Source organism: Triticum urartu, chromosome 1, assembly GCF_003073215.2.
Source record: "Triticum urartu cultivar G1812 chromosome 1, Tu2.1, whole genome shotgun sequence".
NCBI lineage: Eukaryota > Viridiplantae > Streptophyta > Magnoliopsida > Poales > Poaceae > Triticum > Triticum urartu.
This window is the reverse complement of record NC_053022.1, coordinates 581,821,662-581,842,657: the sequence shown is the minus strand read 5'-3', so window position 1 is coordinate 581,842,657 and position 20,996 is coordinate 581,821,662. Positions and strand designations below refer to the sequence as shown.

Below are 20,996 nucleotides of genomic sequence, written 5' to 3'. Positions count from 1 at the left end.
CAATTAGATATACATGTGCATGTATGTCTATACACCTAGCAACCATAGCAAGCCATGAACAGCAAGTTGTAAAGGAACTGTAAGAAGAAGGAATCTAGGGCAAAACTCAGCCCCAAATCAGATTAGCCAATGAAGAAAACTGCCACTGTTTTGACCACGGAATTCGACCAGACAAGAGGAAAATCAATAGAGAACAAGACGTAGTCACCTGTAGACTGTAGTCAAGCCGCCCTGGAAGGCGAGGTCGCCGGTGCAGGCCGACGCCGGCGGAGACCCTCTCCCATTCGAAGACGCACCTCCCTCTCTCTCCTGCAGATTGAATCCAGCGCCGCCGCCATCGCCGGGAAGCTCGCCTCCGCACCAATGGCAGAGGAGATGCGGGAGGGGGGTGGGGGAACAGACGAGGCAAGGAAGCACCGCCGCCTCCCCCTGCGACGTGTGTTGGAACCACCACTATGCCTCAACTCGTCCTCAGGTCACCGCTGCACCGCGCGCGAATAAGAGGGCAAAGCTCCTAGCCGAGGCCCCCGGCCACTGCGCGCGAAGAAGAGGGGCGCAACTGCTGCTCCCCTCATCCGGATCGAGGCCGCGCCCTCCCCTCCATGGCTATCCTCCTCGGCTGTGGCCGTTTCTCCATCGTCGACCAGCAGAGACGGCGACTTCTGCCTCTCCGCACCGCCGCGCGCCCCGCCATGTCCTCCACTCCTTGCCGCCGGCCACCAGCTCTCCGTCCGGCCCAAGCTCACAGGCTGGCCTGTGTGGAGGCAGGGGAGGAGGAGGTGGTGGAGGTAGAGGTGGAGGAGAAGAGGCGGCCGAGAGGGAGGTGGGATGAGGGAGACAGAGGAGATATTTTTCCACTCCTTGCCGCCGGCCACCAGCTCTCCGTCCGGCCCAAGCTCACAACCTGGCCTGTGTGGAGGCAGGGGAGGAGGAGGTGGTGGAGGCAGAGGTGGAGGAGAAGAGGCGGCCGAGAGGGAGGTGGGATGAGGGAGACAGAGGAGATATTTTTCCACTCCTTGCCGCCGGCCACTAGCTCTCCGTCCGGCCCAAGCTCACAGGCTGGCCTGTGTGGAGGCAGGGGAGGAGGAGGTGGTGGAGGCAGAGGTGGAGGAGAAGAGGCGGCCGAGAGGGAGGTGGCATGAGGGAGACAGAGGAGATATTTTTCCACTCCTTGCCGCCGGCCACCAGCTCTCCGTCCGGCCCAAGCTCACAGCCTGGCCTGTGTGGAGGCAGGGGAGGAGGAGGTGGTGGAGGCAGAGGTGGAGGAGAAGAGGCGGCCGAGAGGGAGGTGGGATGAGGGAGACAGAGGAGATATTTTTACTGTAGAGAGAGGGCTGGCCAATCGTGGGTTGAACTGTTATGGCGAATAAAAGGAGACTTGGCTGGTGCCGCTAGTTGGGCGCAGTGGCTTATCCTTTATATGTCAATGCGCTGTTGACGTCCCTCCTAGACTGGTCGGCAGCACCGCAGCTATAGCTGAGCTCACGTCCACACACAGACCACCAGGCCAAACCCCACGCAGGCCACCAGGCAATGTGCCTTGCCCATTACCACCAAAGTTTCAAATCGCGGGCAAAGTCATTTCGCGGCAGGCTTGGCCAGCCGCTATAGCCCGCAATAGCGGCCGCTAAGCACTTTCGCGGGAATAGTGCATGTGCTTGTCATTCTGAAGTCTCAAGTAGTACATGTGCATATTTGTCTCAGAAAATAGAGGATTTTCACTAAAAAACAGGGGATTTTCAGTAGAGAACATGTATAAATTCAGAAAACAAGTGTTCACAAATCGGCTGCAGTCTAGGTCTACTAGCTGTTCTGCTACTAAACCAAATGGCAAACGAGTGAATGAAGGACACAGCGGATTGGAGGACTCATAGATGTCGTTTTGCAGAGGTCCTTTGTCGCCGGTCGCAGCCTTCCTAACCGTGGTGTGAAGCTATGGGGCGGAACATGGTCGCAGCCCACTATTGCAGAAACTGCCCGGGGTCTTGGGCGTCGCCTTGCCATCACTGCTTCCGGTCAAGCAACGGCCGGCCTGCCGAGCGCACCTGTGAGTAACCGCGCAGCCGCCACAATGTTTTCGGTGGAGGGAAGGAAAGGAACGGGAAGAGAGGGAGACGATGCTAGGTTTCTGGAAGAGCTCCTCTGGCTTATTGGGGCAAAATTTGGGCCGAGCCCTTTTTGGGCCTCTCTTTCGGCCTGTCCCAGCTAAATTGCAGCGACAGCGAAGGGATTTAGCGCCGTTTCGCGCAGCGATCGCGTGATTACCGTAGATCGCGTTTTTTCAACGATAGCATCGCGGGGAGGCTCCCAGCCAGCGATTGCGCCGCAATCGCTCGAGTTTCGCCCGCGATTTAAAACTTTGATTACCACCTGCGGATTGGCCTGTCTCCTGGTCCGGCTCCTCTTCTGATGCGTCACATGGGCCTACCTCTTTTGCTTTGCATGCTGAGACGTTGCTGCTGCTGCATGTGGTCGTACGTACTTTAGCGCTTCCGTAAGCCAGCTCCATGCATGAACTGGATGATACGCCTCGCTCACCTGATGCAGCGTGCGTAGTGTCCGGAGCATCTCAGCTCGCACCGTACATGCCTTTGTACGCGTCTCCCGATGCGTGTCTTGGCGCGCCCCGTCTCGTGCCTTGGATTTCCGGTGCACCGCCCGCCCTGCTCGTCACACCTGGTATGAATGTAACTCGCAGTACATCTGGCTCTTCTGGCACGACCACATCTGTGTGCCTTGTGTCATGGTCTTTAGGCGCCACGTTTTCGCCTACTTCTAGCATGATCACACCATCACGCCTTGTGTCGTGGACTTCTGGCCCCACTTTTTCGCCTATTCTTAGAATTTCTGAACTGCTCTTTCGATCACAACTGGCCTTTCTCGGAGGCACCGCACAAAGACTGCTTCTCCATGGCCGTGCACATGTAGCTATCGCCGCATCCGCTCCAGCAAAGTTGGCACTTACGTCCATAGCACTGACATAAGTTTCGGAATCACTCCCCGCATCTGTAGCTTCGACACAGATTTCTTTTTTTTTTGAGAATCACCGGGGGGAGCTCGCCCACCTGAATATATTACTCAAAGGACTGCCGAGGCAGTAAGTACAACATTACATAGGCACGATGCATCGTGCAGAAAGGTAGGAACGCCACGAGAAGACGTCCTCCTTGTCCTGTGGTAGCACAAGACGATGAGACCAAAGATCCAGAGCGGAAATAAGGTTTCTAAGGGTTATTACAGAACTTTGACCAATCGTCCTAAATACCATGTCATTGCGAGCAGACCAGATCATCCATAGCAGGGCCAAGAGGACTGAAGGCCATGTGGAGGTGGGGAGGTGAGGAGGGGTAGCGACATCCCAGAGGTCTGTGATATCGTCAGACTGGGGCAGAAGGCCAAGACGTTGCCAGATCCTATTGGCGAGAGGGCATGAGATGAACAGGTGGCTGGAGTCTTCTGGCAGCCTCGCACACCGAGGGCATATATCTGAGGCGATTATATGTTTGTGTGCAAGGTTGCACCTGGTGTTGAGGCGGTCTTTGAAGAGCAGCCAAGCGAAGACTTTGAGCTTCCGAGGAATCTTTGCGGACCAGATGAGCGGAGCATGATGATCGTGATCTGGCTGCTCCATGAGGGCGGCGTATGCATGTTTGGTGGAGAAGGCAATGCCATGTCGAAGGAACCGTTGGTCTTCCCCAGGCGAAGGCATGAAGTCCTGCAAAACAGCCACAAGCGAGACAAGTTCTTGTTCTACCGTAAGAGAGAGACGGTTACGGAGGTTAGCTTGAATACCGAAATGCAGAATGTTAGCCACTTTAACCAGCTTTAGAGTGGAGTGGGAGAATAAGTGGGGGAAGGTAGTGGCCAAGGGTTGTGGAGTCAACCAGGTATCTAGCCAAAAGTAGGTGTGTGAACCGCTATTTGTTAACACAAAGGTTATATTTTGTAGAGAGGTGAGTTGCTGTGAAATTGTGCGGCAAAGGAAAGAGGTTTGCGGGGGTGGGGAGACTAGAGCATTAGGGTGTTGGAGATCTAACCATTCTAGCCAAGGGGTTTGTGTAGTGGAGAGAGCTTTGGCAGTGAATTTCATGAGAAGGCAGTTGTTTTGCACATGTAGGTTTTTGATCCCTAAACCACCGTATTTTTTTGGTAAGCAAACATTTTTCCATGCAATAAGACATTGAGAACCTCAGCAAGCGTCCTCACCTGCCCAAAAAATGCTCTCCTCAGCGAGTCCAGGGTTTTGATTGTTTTCTTTGGGATGCGGAACACAGACATGAAATAAACAAGGATTGAATCCAGGACAGAAGAGATGAGGATGAGCCGATCACCTTTATCAAGAAGCTTGGCACGCCAGCCAGAAAGTAGTTTCCTAGCTTGTTCTAGCAGAGGATTGAAGATATTAGTGAGATGCCTGGTGGGGGCGAGGGGGAGTCCTAGATAAGTTTGCGGAAAGGAAGCGCAAGAGCATCCCATGGCCAGGGCGATGTTAGTAGACGTGGTTTCGTCGGTGTGTAAGGTGGCTAGGGTAGTCTTAGCAAAGTTGATGGTGACACCGGTGGCATGTGCAAAGGTGTTTATGATGTTTTTGAGGGTTGAGGCGGCTGCAGAGGAGGCGGCTGCAACGATGAGCGTGTCATCAGCGTATTGGAGGACAGTGGGAGGCAGGTGGGAGAAGATAGGATGGTGGAGTGCAGGGTCTGAGTTTTTGAGGATGAGCTGTTGAAGGAGATCGGCGACGATAAGAAAGAGGTAGGGAGAGACTGGGTCGCCCTTCCTCAAACCATTTTTGCATTGGATCCATTTGCCCTGAACCCCGTTCAGGAGAATGGCCGTTTTGCCGGTGAGGAGGATGTTTTGGATCCACCAGCGGAAGGTGGACGAGAAACCCCGTACTGCCAGAATTTTTTGTAGAGCAGGCCATGCAACAGAGTCGAAAGCTTTTTGGAAGTCCAACTTGAATACCATGGTAGGTTTTTTGCGAGAGTGGCAAGAGATAACGAGATCGGTTGTGAAGACAAAGTTTTCAGCGATGTTTATACCAGAAATGAAGTCGGTTTGATTGCCATGAACTAGCATAGGAATGAATGGTTTAAGACGAGATGTGATAACTTTTGCAATAGCTTTGATCGGGCAATTTTGCAGCGAGATGGGCCTAAAAGCATCAGGGGAGGTCGGCGCGTCCTTCTTAGGGAGGAGGGCAATGTGGGCACGGTTTAGACGTTCTGTGTCTATGATACCTTGGTGGAAATGTGAGAAGAAAGGTAGAACAAGGTTTTTGACTAGTGGCCAGAACGATCTATAAAAAGTAGGTCCAAAGCCATCCGGTCCCGGGCTGGCTTGGGGGTTCAAAGTGAGAAACGCAAGCTTAATTTCATCTTCGGAGAAGGGTGCATCGAGGGCGTGGAGTCCAGGCACCGTGTGAGGGTATATAGATTTTAGATCAAAGGTCCAGGTTGTCAGGCCTGGGGTGCCAATTAGAGAAACACGCTATAACTAAGTTAGCTACAACGCGTTTCCTGAAACCCGCTACTGCTATTCCCTTCTCCTTTTTCCCCTTTTTTCTTTTATTTTTCTTTGCATTTTATTTTTTTCCTTTCCGGAAGTCCAACTTGAATACCATGGTAGGTTTTTTGCGAGAGTGGCAAGAGCTAACGAGATCGGTTGTGAAGACAAAGTTTTCACCGATGTTTCTACCAGAAATGAAGCCGGTTTGATTGCCATAAACTAGCATAGGAATGAATGGTTTAAGACGAGATGTGATAACTTTTGCAACAGCTTTGATCAGGCAATTTTGCAGCGAGATGGGCCTAAAAGCGTCAGGGGAGGTCGGCGCGTCCTTCTTAGGGAGGAGGGCAATGTGGGCATGGTTTAGATGTTCTGTGTCTACGATACCTTGGTGGAAATGTGAGAAGAAAGGTAGAACAAGGTTTTTGACTAGTGGCCAGAACGATCTATAAAAAGTAGGTCCAAAGCCATCCGGTCCCGGGCTGGCTTGGGGGTTCATAGTGAGAAACGCAAGCTTAATTTCATCTTCGGAGAAGGGTGCATCGAGGGCGTGGAGTCCAGGCACCATGTGAGGGTATATAGATTTTAGATCAAAGGTCCAGGTTGTCAGGCCTGGGGTGCCAATTAGAGAAACAAGAAGTCTTTGAGAATTTCCGCTTTCTGGGGATGCGCAGAGTATGCGGATCCGTCATGTGTGAGGGTGAAGATTTTGTTCTTATGCAGTCGTTGAGAGGCTGATATGTGAAAGAACTGAAGGAAATATGTCCTAGAGGCAATAATAAAGTTATTATTTATTTCCTTATTTCATAATAAATGTTTATTATTCATGCTAGAATTGTATTAACCGGAAACATAATACTTGTGTGAATACATAGACAAACAGAGTGTCACTAGTATGCCTCTACTTGACTAGCTCGTTGATCAAAGATGGTTATGTTTCCTAGCCATAGACATGAGTTGTCATTTGATTAACGGGATCACATCATTAGGAGAATGATGTGATTAACTTGACCCATTCCGTTAGCTTAGCACACGGTCGTTTAGTATTGCTTTCTTCATGACTTATACATGTTCCTATGACTATGAGATTATGCAACTCCCGTTTACCAGAGGAACACTTTGTGTGCTACCAAACGTCACAACGTAACTGGGTGATTATAAAGGTGCTCTACAGGTGTCTCCGAAGGTACTTGTTGGGTTGGCGTATTTCGAGATTAGGATTTGTCATTCCGATTGTCGGACAGGTATCTCTGGGCCCTCTCGGTAATGCACATCAGTTAAGTCTTGCAAGCATTGCAACTAATGAGTTAGTTGTGGGATGATGTATTACGGAACGAGTAAAGAGACTTGCCGGTAATGAGATTGAACTAGGTATTGAGATACCAACGATCGAATCTCGGGCAAGTAACATACCGATGACAAAGGGAACAACGTATGTTGTTATGCGGTCTGACCGATAAAGATCTTCGTAGAATATGTGGGAGCCAATATGAGCATCCAGGTTCCGCTATTGGTTATTGACCGGAGATGTGTCTCGGTCATGTCTACATAGTTCTCGAACCCGTAGGGTCCGCACGCTTAACGTTTTGATGACAGTTATATTATGAGTTTATATGTTTTGATGTACCGAAGGTAGTTCAGAGTCCCGGATGAGATCGGGGACATGACGAGGAGTCTCGAAATGGTCGAGACGTAAAGATCGATATATTGGACGACTATATTCGGACATCGGAAAGGTTCTGAGTTATTCGGGTATTTTTCAGAGTACCGGAGAGTTACGGGAATTCGCCAGAGAGTATATGGGCCTTATTGGGCTTTAGGGGAAAGAGAGAGGAGAGGTTGGGTGCCCCCCCAAGGCCTAGTCCGAATTGGACTAGGGGGAGGGGCTGCGCGCCCTCCTTCCTTCTCTTCTCTCTTCCCTTGCCTTGACTCCTACTCCTACTACATGGAAGGGGGGAATCCTACTCCCAGTGGGAGTAGGACTCCTCCAGGGCGCGCCATAGCTAGGCCGGCCCTCCCCCCTCCTCCACTCCTTTAAATACGTGGCCAGGGGGCACCCCATAGACACAACAATTGATCTGTTTGATCTTTGAGCCGTGTGCGGTGCCCCCCTCCACCATAGTCCACCTCGATAATACTGTAGCGGTGCTTAGGCGAAGCCCCGCGTCAGTAGAACATCAACATCGTCACCACGCCATCGTGCTGATGAAACTCTCCCTCAACACTCGGCTGGATCGGAGTTCGAGGGACGTCATCGGGCTGAACGTGTGCTGAACTCGGAGGTGCCGTGCGTTCGGTACTTGATCGGTCGGATCGTGAAGACGTACGACTACATCAACCGCGTTGTGCTAACGCTTCCGCTTTTGGTCTACGAGGGTACGTGGACACACTCTCCCCTCTCGTTGCTATGCATCACCATGATCTTGCGTGTGCGTAGGAATTTTTTTTTGAAATTACTACGTTCCCCAACAGCGGTGTCAGAGCCAGGTTTTATGCGTAGATGTCATATGCACGAGTAGAACACAAGTGAGTTGTGGGCGATATAAGTCATACTGCTTACCAGCATGTCATACTTTGGTTCGGCGGTATTGTTGGATGAAGCAGCCCGGACCGACATTACGCGTACGCTTACGCGAGACTGGTTCTACCGACATGCTTTGCACACAGGTGGCTGGCGAGTGTCAGTTTCTCCAACTTTAGTTGAACCGAGTGTGGCTACGCCCGGTCCTTGCGAAGGTTAAAACAGCACCAACTTGACAAACTATCATTGTGGTTTTGATGCGTAGGTAAGAACGGTTCTTGTTAAGCCCGTAGCAGCCACGTAAAACTTGCAACAACAAGGTAGAGGACGTCTAACTTGTTTTTGCAGGGCATGTTGTGATGTGATATGGTCAAGACATGATGCTAAATTGTATGAGATGATCATGTTTTGTAACCGAGTTATCGGCAACTGGCAGGAGCCATATGGTTGTCGCTTTATTGTATGCAATGCAATCGCCCTGTAATGCTTTACTTTATCACTAAGCGGTAGCGATAGTCATAGAAGTATAAGATTGGCGAGACGACAACGATGCTACGATGGAGATCAAGGTGTCGTGCCGGTGACGATGGTGATCATGACGGTGCTTCGGAGATGGAGATCACAAGCACTAGATGATGATGGCCATATCATATCACTTATATTGATTGCATGTGATGTTTATCTTTTATGCATCTTATCTTGCTTTGATTGACGGTAGCATTATAAGATGATCCCTCACTAAATTATCAAAGTATACGTGTTCTCCCTGAGTATGCACCATTGCGAAAGTTCTTCGTGCTGAGACACCACGTGATGATCGGGTGTGATAGGCTCTACGTTCAAATACAATGGGTGCAAAACAGTTGCACACGCGGAATACTCGGGTTAAACTTGACGAGCCTAGCATATAACAGATATGGCCTCAGAACATGGAGACCGAAAGGTCGAGCGTGAATCATATAGTAGATATGATCAACATAGTGATGTTCACCATTGAAACTACTCCATCTCACGTGATGATCGGACATGGTTTAGTTGATATGGATCACGTGATCACTTAGAGGATTAGAGGGATGTCTATCTAAGTGGGAGTTCTTTAGTAATATGATTAATTGAACTTTAATTTATCATGAACTTAGTCCTGGTAGTATTAGCATATCTATGTTGTAGATCAATAGCTCGCGTTGTTGCTTCCCTATGTTTTATATGTGTTCCTAGAGAAAACTAAGTTGAAAGATGTTAGTAGCAATGATGCGGATTGGATCCGTGATCTGAGGTTTATCCTCATTGCTGCACAGAAGAATTATGTCCTTTATGCACCGCTAGGTGACAGACCTATTGCAGGAGCAGATGCAGACGTTATGAACATTTTGCTAGCTCAGTATGATGACTACTTGATAGTTTACTGCACCATGCTTAACGGCTTAGAATCGGGACTTCAAAGACGTTTTGAACGTCATGGACCATACGAGATGTTCCAGGAGTTGAAGTTAATATTTCAAGCAAATACCCGAGTTGAGAGATATGAAGTCTCCAACAAGTTCTATAGCTAAAATATGGAGGAGAATAGCTCAAGCAGTGAGCATGTGCTCAGATTGTCTGGGTACTACAATTTCTTGAATCAAGTGGGAGTTAATCTTCCAGATAAAATAGTGATTGACAGACTTCTCTAGTCACCATCACCAAGTTAGTTGAACTTCGTGATGAACTATAATATGCAAGGGATAACAGAAACGATTCCCAAGCTCTTCGTGATGCTGAAATTGACGAAGGTAGAAATCAAGAAAAACATCAAGTGTTGATGGTTAACAAGACCACTAGTTTCAAGAAAAGGGCAAAGGGAAGAAAGGGGAACTTCAAGAAGAACGGCAAGCAAGTTGCTGCTCAAGTGAAGAAGCCCAAGTCTGGACCTAAGCCTGAGACTAAGTGCTTCTACTACAAAAGGACTGGTCACTGGAAGCGGAACTACCCCAAGTATTTGGCGGATAAGAAGGATGGCAAAGTGAACAAAGGTATATTTGATATACATGTTATTGATGTGTACTTTACTAGTGTTTATAGCAACCCCTCAGTATTTGATACTAGTTCAATTGCTAAGAGTAGTAACTCGAAACGGGAGTTGCAAAATGAACAAAGACTAGTTAAGGGTCAAGTGACGATGTGTGTTGGAAGTGGTTCCAAGATTGATATGATCATCATCGCACACTCCCTATACTTTCGGGATTAGTGTTGAACCTAAATAAGTGTTATTTGGTGTTTGCGTTGAGCATGAATATGATTTGATCATGTTTATTGCAAAAAAACATTTATTCATTTAAAATCAGAGAATAATTGTTGTTCTGTTTACCTGAATAAAACATTCAATGGTCATACACCCAATGAAAATAGTTCGTTGGATCTCGATCGTAGTGATACACACATTCATAATATTGAATCCAAAGGATGCAAAGTTAATAATCATAGTGCAACTTATTTGTGGCACTGCCGTTTAGATCATATTGGTGTAAAGCGCATGAAGAAACTCCATGTTGATGGGCTTTTGGAATCACTTGATTATAAATCACTTGATGCTTGCGAACCATGCCTCATGGGAAAGATGACTAAAAACTCCGTTCTCCGGAACAATGGAATGAGCTACTGACTTATTGGAAATAATACATACTGATGTATGCGATCCGATGAGTGTTGAGGCTCGCGGCGGGTATCGTTATTTTCTGACCTTCACAGATGATTTGAGCAGATATGGGTATATCTACTTGATGAAACATAAGTCTGAAACATTTGAAAAGTTCAAAGAATTTCAGAGTGAAGTGGAAAATCATCGTGACAAGAAAATAAGGTTTCTACGATCTGATCGCGGAGACAAATATTTGAGTTACGAGTTTGGTCTTCAATTAAAACAATGTGGAATAGTTTCACAAACTCATGCCACCTGGAACACCACAGCATAATGGTGTGCCTGAACGTCATAACCGTACTTTATTGGATATAGTGGAATCTATGATGTCTCTTACCGATTTACCACTATCGTTTTGGGGTTATGCATTAGAGACAGCTGCATTCACGTTAAATAGGGCACCGTCAAAATCCATTGAGACGACACAGTATGAACTATGGTTTAGCAAGAAACCTAAGCTATCGTTTCTTGAAGTTTGGGGTTGCGATGCTTATGTGAAAAAGTTTCGACATGATAAGCTCAAACCCAAATCGGAGAAGTGCATCTTCATAGGATACCCAAAAGAGACTATTGGGTACACCTTCTATCACAGATCCGAAGGCAAGATCTTTGTTTCTTAAAATGGATCCTTTCTAGAGAAGGAGTTTCTCTCGAAAGAAGTGAGTGGGAGGAAAGTAGAACTTGATGAGGTAACTGTACCTCCTCCCTTATTGGAAAGTAGTTCATCACAGAAATCTGTTCCTGTGACTACTACACCAATTAGTGAGGAAGCTAATGATGATGATCATGTAACTTCAGATCAAGTTACTACCGAACCTCGTAGGTAAACCAGAGTGAGATCCGCACCAGAGTGGTACGATAATCCTATTCTGGAGGTCATGTTACTTGACCATGACGAACCTACGAACTATGAGGAAGTGATGATGAGCCCAGATTCCGCAAAATGGCTTGAGGCCATGAAATATGAGATGAGATCCATGTATGAGAACAAAGTATGGACTTTGATTGACTTGCCCAATGATTGGCGAGCCATTGAGATTAAATGGATCTTCAAGAGGAAGACGGACGCTGATAGTAGTGTTACTATCTACAAAGCTAGAATTGTCGCAAAAGGTTTTCGACAAGTTCAAGGTGTTGACAATGATGAGAGTTTCTCACTTGTATTTATGCTTAAGTCTGTCCGAATCATGTTAGCAATTGCCGCATTTTATGAAATCTGGCAAATGGATAAACAAAACTGCATTCCTTAATGGATTTATTAAATAAGAGTTGTATATGATGCAACCAGAAGGTTTTGTCGATCCTAAAGGTGTTAACAAAATGTGCAAGCTCCAGCGATCCATCTATGGACTGGTGCAAGCATCTCGGAGTTGGAATATACGCTTTGATGAGTTGATCAAAGCATATAGTTTTATACAGACTTGTGGAAAAGCCTGTATTTACAAGAAAGTGAGTGGGAGCACTACAGTGTTTCTGATAAGTATATGTGAATGACATATTGTTGATCGGAAATAATGTAGAATTATTCTACAAAGCATAAAGGAGTGTTTGAAAGGAGTTTTTTCAAATAAAGACCTCAGTGAAGCTACTTCATATTGAGCATCAAGATCTAGAGAGATAGATCAAGACGCTTGATAAGTTTTTTCAATGAGTACATACCTTGACATGATTTTGAAATAGTTCAAAATGGAACAGTCAAAGAAAGAGTTCTTACCTGTGTTACAAGGTGTGAAATTGAGTAAGACTCAAAGCCCGACCACGGCAGAAGAGAGAAAGAGAATGAAAGTCATTCCCTAAGCCTCAGCCATAGGTTCTATAAAGTATGCCATGCTGTATACCAGATCTATTGTATACCCTACACTGTGTTTAGCAAGGGAGTACAATAGTGATCTAGGAGTAGATCACTGGACAGCGGTCAAAAATATCCTTAGTGGAATAAGGATATGTTTCTCGATTATGAAGGTGACAAAAGGTTCGTCGTAAAGGGTTACGTCGATACAAGTTTTGACACTGATCCAGATGACTCTAAGTCTCAATCTGGATACATATTGAAAGTGGGAGCAATTAGCTAGAGTAGCTCCGTGCAGAGCATTGTTGACATAGAAATTTGCAAAATACATACGGATCTGAATGTGGCAGACCCGTTGACTAAACTTCTCTCACAAGCAAAACAAGATCACACCTTAGTACTCTTTGGGTGTTAATCACATAGCGATGTGAACTAGATTGTTGACTCTAATAAATCCTTTGGGTATTGGTCACATGATGATGTGAACTATGGGTGTTAATCACATGGTGATGTGAACTATTGGTGTTAAATCACATGGTGATATGAACTAGATTATTGACTCTAGTGCAAGTGGGAGACTGAAGGAAATATGTCCTAGAGGCAATAATAAAGTTATTATTTATTTCCTTATTTCATGATAAATGTTTATTATTCATGCTAGAATTGTATTAACCGGAAACATAATACTTGTGTGAATACATAGACAAACAGAGTGTCACTAGTATGCCTCTACTTGAACTAGCTCGTTGATCAAAGATGGTTATGTTTCCTAGCCATAGACATGAGTTTTCATTTGATTAACGGGATCACATCATTAGGAGAATGATGTGATTGACTTGACCCATTCCGTTAGCTTAGCACGCGGTCGTTTAGTATTTCTGCTATTGCTTTCTTCATGACTTATACATGTTCCTATGACTATGAGATTATGCAACTCCCGTTTACCGAAGGAACACTTTGTGTGCTACCAAACGTCACAACATAACTGGGTGATTATAAAGGTGCTCTACAGGTGTCTCCGAAGGTACTTGTTGGGTTGGCGTATTTTGAGATTAGGATTTGTCACTCCGATTGTCGGAGAGGTATCTCTGGGCCCTCTCGGTAATGCACATCAGTTAAGTCTTGCAAGCATTGCAACTAATGAGTTAGTTGCGGGATGATGTATTACGGAACGAGTAAAGAGACTTGCCGGTAACGAGATTGAACTAGGTATTGAGATACCAACGATCGAATCTCGGGCAAGTAACATACCGATGACAAAGGGAACAACGTATGTTGTTATGCGGTCTGACCGATAAAGATCTTCGTAGAATATGTGGGAGCCAATATGAGCATCCAGGTTCCGCTATTGGTTATTGACCGGAGACGTGTCTCGGTCATGTCTACATAGTTCTCGAACCCGTAGGGTCCGCACGCTTAACGTTTTGATGACAGTTATATTATGAGTTTATATGTTTTGATGTACCAAAGGTAGTTCAGAGTCCGGATGAGATCGGGGACATGACGAGGAGTCTCGAAATGGTCGAGACATAAAGATCGATATATTGGACGACTATATTCGGACATCGGAAAGGTTCCGAGTGATTCGGGTATTTTTCGGAGTACCGGAGAGTTACGGGAATTCGCCGGGGAGTATATGGGCCTTATTGGGCTTTAGGGCAAAGAGAGAGGAGAGGTTGGGCGCCCCCCCCAAGGCCTAGTCCGAATTGCACTAGGAGGAGGGGCAGCACCCCCTCCTTCCTTCTCTTCTCTCTTCCCTTGCCTTGACTCCTACTCCTACTACATGGAAGGGGGGAATCCTACTCCCTGTGGGAGTAGGACTCCTCCAGGGCGTGCCATAGCTAGGCCGGCCCTCCCCCCTCCTCCACTCCTTTATATACGTGGCCAGGGGGCACCCCATAGACACCACAATTGATCTGTTTGATCTTTTAGCCGTGTGCGGTGCCCCCCTCCACCAGTCCACCTCGATAATACTATAGCGGTGCTTAGGCGAAGCCCTGCGTCGGTAGAACATCAACATCGTCACCACGCCGTCGTGCTGATGAAACTCTCCCTCAACACTCAGCTGCATCGGAGTTCGAGGGACGTCATCGGGCTGAACATGTGCTGAACTCGGAGGTGCCGTGCATTCGGTACTTGATCGGTCGGATCGTGAAGATGTACGACTACATCAACCGCGTTGTGCTAATGCTTCCGCTTTCGGTCTACGAGGGTACGTGGACACATTCTCCCCTCTCGTTGCTATGCATCACCATGATCTTGCGTGTGCGTAGGAATTTTTTTTTAAATTACTACGTTCCCCAACAAGAACTGGGTATTTTCCCCTTTGTGGATAGCGCGAGAGACTTTAGCACGCCAGCGCCAGTATGTCATTTTCTCGTGGATGGCACCCTTGAGCAAGGAGATGATGATTTTGCGAGTGAGCGACTCTGGCTGAGTTAGGGGTCTAGTTTCTTCAACGAGGTCTAGGGATGTGATTGCAGCTTGGCAGCGAGCCTCGCGAAGGTGGGTGGGGTTACGAGAACGTGCCCAAGTCTTAAGACGGGCATGAGATTTTTGAGCGTGGAGACGAGGAAGGCAGTAGCATTGGTTGGCGATGAGGGTTGTGCAGCCCAAATTTGAGCAACAATGTCCTTACAGGGCCGGGAGTTGGCCCAGGCCACTTCAAATTTGAAAAATCTGGATCGAGGGATGGCGGTGGTGACGTGGATGAGGAGTGGAATGTGATCACGACGTAAAGCGGGATCGAGAGGAAAGGGAAGTATTAGGGAAAGCATCTGCCCATGCAAGGTTAAAAAGACGCGATCTAGCCATTCTAGGGTGGGGGAGGCATAGTTATTGGACCAAGTGAACCTGCGGTCCAGTAAAGGCAATTCGATAAGTGCTAGGTTATCTAAGGTTTGGTTGAACACGTTGGCTTCGGCGGGGCGGAAGGCGGTGTTATTTTTTTCAGAGGGGAAACGGATAAGGTTGAAGTCACCGGCGATGAGCGATGGGGTGTCATCTGGTTGTGCGATTGAGGCGAGTTTGTCTAAGAACGCTAACTTGAGAGAGCGCGAGGGGGGAGCATAGATGTTAGTAATGGCAATGTGGTGGGCGCAGGCAGTTGATTGGAGGATTAGTGTGGAGGAGAAGGTTAAGTGGGAGAAAGACACAACTTGGAAGGGCGCAAAATTGACGACCGAGATGGTGCCACCCGCGGTTCCGACAGCTGGCAAGGAGAAAACTTGGTCAGCCTAACGTGGAAGGAAGGATTTTGTTTTACTGACAGAGAGAGAGTCGATTTTTGATTCTTGGAAGAGCGTAATGTGCGGTTTTGTTGTGATTAGTTCAGATAGCACGTCAGAGCACTTGTCGTTATCACCAAGTCCTCATACATTCCAAGAGCATATTAGAAAGGCGTTATTACTCATTAAGACCGATCGAGCACCAACAGACAAAAACGAGATACATCTGGCATACAGTCACAAATGCTACAGGTGAGGCCAAAAGTAGCATTGGAACATGCGACATAGGAAGCGAAAACCAAAAGAACAGCGATCTAACAGCGTCATGCAGAAAAGCTAGGTGAGGCAGAGGTCGCGCCGTAACTCCAGAGTGGGGAAGATAGCTGATCATGGAGCGGCGACGTCACCAGAGGCAGCATGCTCGGAGCCAAGGATGGCATCAAGCTGCTCGTCGTCAGCGCCGCGGAGCAGAGCAATGGCAGCAAGGTCCTCGGAGGAGGCAGGAGGGGCCTCGGGCTCGTGGAGGCGTGCCTCCTGGATAGCACGGCCAATGGCCGTGTCAACATCCGCGGCGGAGAGGCGAGCAGCCTTGGCCTTGACGGCTTTAGCAAGCATGGGGGAGTAGTTGGCTTGCTTGCCAGCCAGCCACGCACTCCGCTGCAGCTTGTCCTTGGAGACAGACTGATCGCGCTCTAACTTGCGGCGCACCTTGCGAATGATGCACTCGTGGGTGTCTAGGTCCTGCAGGGGGAGGGCTGCGTCCAAGGGTACATCAGTCAGTGGCAGATAAGCAGAGGGTGAGAGATTAGATCACTACTAGGAAAAGGCGCCCTACTAATGGCGCACCTAATTTGGCCATTAATGGCGCATTAGTGGTGCACCATTAGTGCCACGCCATTAGTGTATTTTACTAATGGCGCACCACTGGTGCGCCATTAGTATCTGGTATACTAATGGCGCATCAGATGCGCCATTAGTAATACAACAGTGTGCCATTAGTATGCCTCCCAGGGGGCCATGTATACCCAGGTGCTTTGGCATACTAATGGCGCACAACAATAGGATGCGCCATTAGTAACTTCGGCATACTAATGGCGCACTGTTTAATGATGCGCCATTAGTATCCTTTGGCATACTAATGGCGCACTATGATGTGATGCGCCATTAGTATGAATATTAGGTTTTTTTATTTTTTTATTTTCTGTTTTTTGCACAGGTTACAAAATGTATAATTGGACAAAATATAGACAGCACACATCAACAACAGATTCATCGAATACAATAGAAGATTAGTCTCTGAATACAATTCATCATTTTAGTCTCCGAATACAATTCATCATATTAGTCTCCGAATTGAAAAGACCGAACAAAGATAGAACATTATATTACAAGTCTCGAGACCGCGAGTTTGTCTTCATATTACAAGTCGATATCGATCATCTAAACTACCATCACATAGAAGAGAGCTGCGGTCATCACGATGAGCATCATCACGATGAAACTCGTCTTCATCCGGTTCCTCCAACGCTCCCTCCCCTCTCCCGCTAGATAGCGGGCGTATCTAGATTCGGCCTCGGCCCTAGTGGTGTACCCTTTGTAACTGTTACTGCTGAATCGGTGAACCTGTCTTCGACACTCCTCCCAAGTCGTCGTAGACTCCGGGAACCTTACCCTTGTACACGACATACCACGGCATCGCTATGCGGTAGCCAAATGAAACGTTAGTACCAATTCACAGACAATACATAAGCAATATATAAGTATGCAACAGAATGATCGGAAGAGAAAAGCAAGACATTAATAGCATCGATTACATCTAAGTTGAACGACCCTCGAAACCAAAGAGACATACTACAAGTTCATTAAAGTTTAATTACAACATGAGCCAATCGATGTTTCAGAACTAGACACAGCATCACTGCTTTCGACTCGACTCAAGGGACCGGAGCGTGGATGAAGCCGCCGTCTATCGTGGGAGTCATGAAATAACGGGCGTTGTCAGCCTGCATTTGTAGGATTGTGTCGATGTCACTATTGGATGGTTGATTTCTGAGGTAGAACTGTCCCGAGGTACGAAGGACATCTTGATGGATGATTTCCGCAAACTCCGACTGGATGCGAAAGAATTCTTGTCTGATGTCCGCGTCCTGGATTGCCGACACGCTCGCGGCCCAATCTTTGAGTTTACTCGGTAGCAGAAGTTGATGATGGTCCCGTACGATCGCCCGCATGTGATGGATGGCGTAGTAGGCACCGTTCTGACCGCCAGGCGGCTGCTTGACGCAGCAGAACGTCGTATTGTGGGAGAACATGTGCTTGCCGTACTTACAAATAGGCCTGGTGAAGGTGCCTCCAGATTTGACGTAGCCGGGGAGAACATCATCAAGAACCTTCTTGACATTTGTGTAGTCTACGTTCGACTGACGGTCCGGGTCAAAATACGTGGCCATGGAATATTTGGGGCTTAGGAGGATGAGCGTGCAATGTGTGTCACTACAGAAAACACGGAATGTTAAAAGAAAAACGATCGAAATCTAAGAATTCATATGTTACGGGGCGGTTGAGGGGAGGACTTACTCGGGAAAGTAAGGCACGAGGAAGTTATCCTTATCTTGGTTTGCTAGAATGACGCCTTCGAGGTAAGAAGTCGCGACTTGCCGGTCCCCAGCGCTGCCCAAGATCTTGGCATGCATGTAGAAGGGGTCGACTATCACGATGTCCGGGGTCTTGTCGCGAATGATCCGCATCTCCATACTCAGCGAAAATAGCCGAACGAAGGTGTAGTGCAGCGGATGAAGGTTCAACATAGCGTGGATGTCATCAAACCGCAGGACGATCGTACCCCCGATGGAGTTATCCACAAAGCCCTTGCCCTCTGGCACCTTGGCCGCGAAAACCGGGTATGCCACATCCTTCTCTCCGAGACGCCGCTTCTCCAAAGAAAGAACACGGTCATGCAGACTCCGCATAGCACCGGTTGCAGCATCGAGCATATTTCTCAGTAGCATCGGCCTACCCGCCACATGCACCCTCCTCGAGATATCCTCAGGTGAAGGTGGCCCGTCCTGAGCACGGATCGTACTCGGTGCCGGCTGGCCCGCACCCTTGTTAGTCTTTCTTTTGCGTGCCTTCTTCTTCTCCTGTAATGGGACCGAGTTCTGCTCATAGACCGCCTTCTTGAGTGTGTTGGGGCTGATAATATTTCGCACCTCGCCTATCTGAGGCTCGGTGAAGTCGGCAGCTGGAGGCGTCTCCTGAGAGCTGAACGGCAGACGACGCCTGTTGCAACTTGGCTTCTCCGCGGTACCAGCTAGATCGCGCACGTCTTTTGTTGGGTTGGGTTCTTGAGAAGGAGGCCCCATGAAGTCGCCACCGTACCCATGATCGGCAAAGTACTGATCAACGTTGGCAAATGTATTATCGTCGTCGTCGTTCTGATCCTGTGCCATATGCATGTTTGGATCCAGTGGCATAGGGATGTCCGGCACCGTTGCGGCGGTCTTGCCATGGGGCCGACTTGGCGCCGGCACGACTGGCGGTGTTGTCTTTGGGGTGGTGTCCCCTGCCCCCAAACGAATCTGGCTCTTCGGCCAAAGCAGGGGCCAGCTCAGGCAGGCGCTGAGGGTCATCACGTCATCATCGTCGGCCCCGACGGGTCGAATCGGAGGTAACAACTCATCGCAGCCTGGCAGCACCCGAACCAGTTGAACCCTAAACAAGTTGGGTGGCATCTGGGTACCGTGGAACAAGGGGTTGCCCGGTTGAACGATTTTTCCCTTGGCAACATCGACGAACTCGTTGTTCACGAAGTGCAGGAGAGTGCACGGAATGTCGGCGGCGCCCTGCGAAAACATGTAGGGCGTCAGGGATGCCCAGTCAAAGGCAAGGAGATGAAGTCCTCGGCCGAGAGAGGCTTAATTAGTTACCGTGATGATGGCGTCGAGCTCGGCTAATGTCGAGGCACCGCCAACGGCGGGCGTGCAGTTGACGGAGGGGCCGCTTGCTGCAGAGGTGCCGGCCGGCGTACACCCGGGTGCATTAAGCTCCCGTGCCGGCGTCGGAGACACCAATGCCGCCTCCGCCGGAGACACCAATGGCCCCGCCATCGCGTTCTGCGAGTTGCTGGCCGTGAAGCTAGGAATCGGGGGCGGCCCCTGTTGGCCGCCCGCAATCCACGCACTAATCCCCTGGATCAAGGTAGGCACAATGGCGGTGATCGTCCTTCCGAGTTGTTGTTCCACTTGCTCTTGGACAATCTCCGGAATCCGCGCCACCTGTGCCCTGAGTTCTTGAACCTCGCGCGCCTGGCTTTCCGAGCTGGTCTTTTTCTCCTTTCGCCCACCAGTGTTATAGTATGACGACCATTTTGTCGACAAGCCTTTGCCGGCCACACGACCAGCTGACGTCGGCTTAATGAGCTTATCCTTGTTCTTCATTACATTCAACGCCCTATTTAGAGTGGTGTCCCAAGGGTTGCTCTTAGTCGACCCCGCGCTACTGCTTTCAGTCGCCTGTGGAAGGAATGTGAACCATTTAGAAATTTGGCTTCATTAATTAGAATGCAACCATATGGAGCTAATTACGCGGGGGTGTATTCCTTACCAGAACAAGCTCAAGCGCCCTGGTCTTCAGATCCGTGGTAAGCTCCTTTGTTTTCGGGTCCTTCTTGTACCGGGCCCTGACAAAGTTCCTGGTCTGCTTGTCACCGTATTTATCGCAGAGGGGCGGTAGGCCTTGCTCGGCACGGTTCGCCTCCTCCTTGTCCCATATAGGCTCCGCCACTCTGTAACCGCCGGGACCGAGTGTGTGTTCCCCTAAGTTCATCTCCCGCATTTCTTTCCCCCACTTACTTGATTCGGAGTTTGCGGTGCTCGAGCAATTGATCTTGAAGTCGTTGTAGTCATCTTCGGTGATCGAAGGATTTTTCTCCTTGATCTTCTCATAACTCTCACCTTTCTCGATCATTCTCTTCACATTGCTTTTCCAAGTAGACAGGGCCTTGCTCATCTTCGTGAGGGAAGCATTGTTCACTTTATTCCCTTTGAGGCTTGTGTTTTCAAATTCAACGGGGAACTTGTATCGTTCGTGCGGCTTCGTGAAGAGGAGGTTGCACAAATTCCCTCGGTCAGGATGCCTCAGGTTCTCGGTGTTGATCGAGACGGTGCTCCAGAGAATGCACCCGAGCTGAAGCGAGTACCCCTTGATTATTCGTTCGAGCGCCGTTGGATTCCCGTCGGAGTCCACTTCAGTAACTCCCTCCTTGAGGGTGCGGAG

At 48.4% G+C, this 20,996-nt stretch overlaps 1 protein-coding gene across 1 annotated transcript in view; it reads right to left on the bottom strand.

The window, feature by feature from the left end:
- The window catches only part of LOC125533257, a 31,721-nt gene that overhangs the window by 3,478 nt on the left and 7,247 nt on the right, over positions 1-20,996 (bottom strand). Inside the window, exons 2-3 of the mRNA XM_048696966.1 lie at positions 16,130-16,477; positions 209-453 (exon numbers count right to left, since the gene is read on the bottom strand). Of these exons, the coding sequence (XP_048552923.1) occupies positions 209-453; positions 16,130-16,477 (593 nt within the window). The remainder of the gene's footprint in view (positions 1-208; positions 454-16,129; positions 16,478-20,996) is intronic.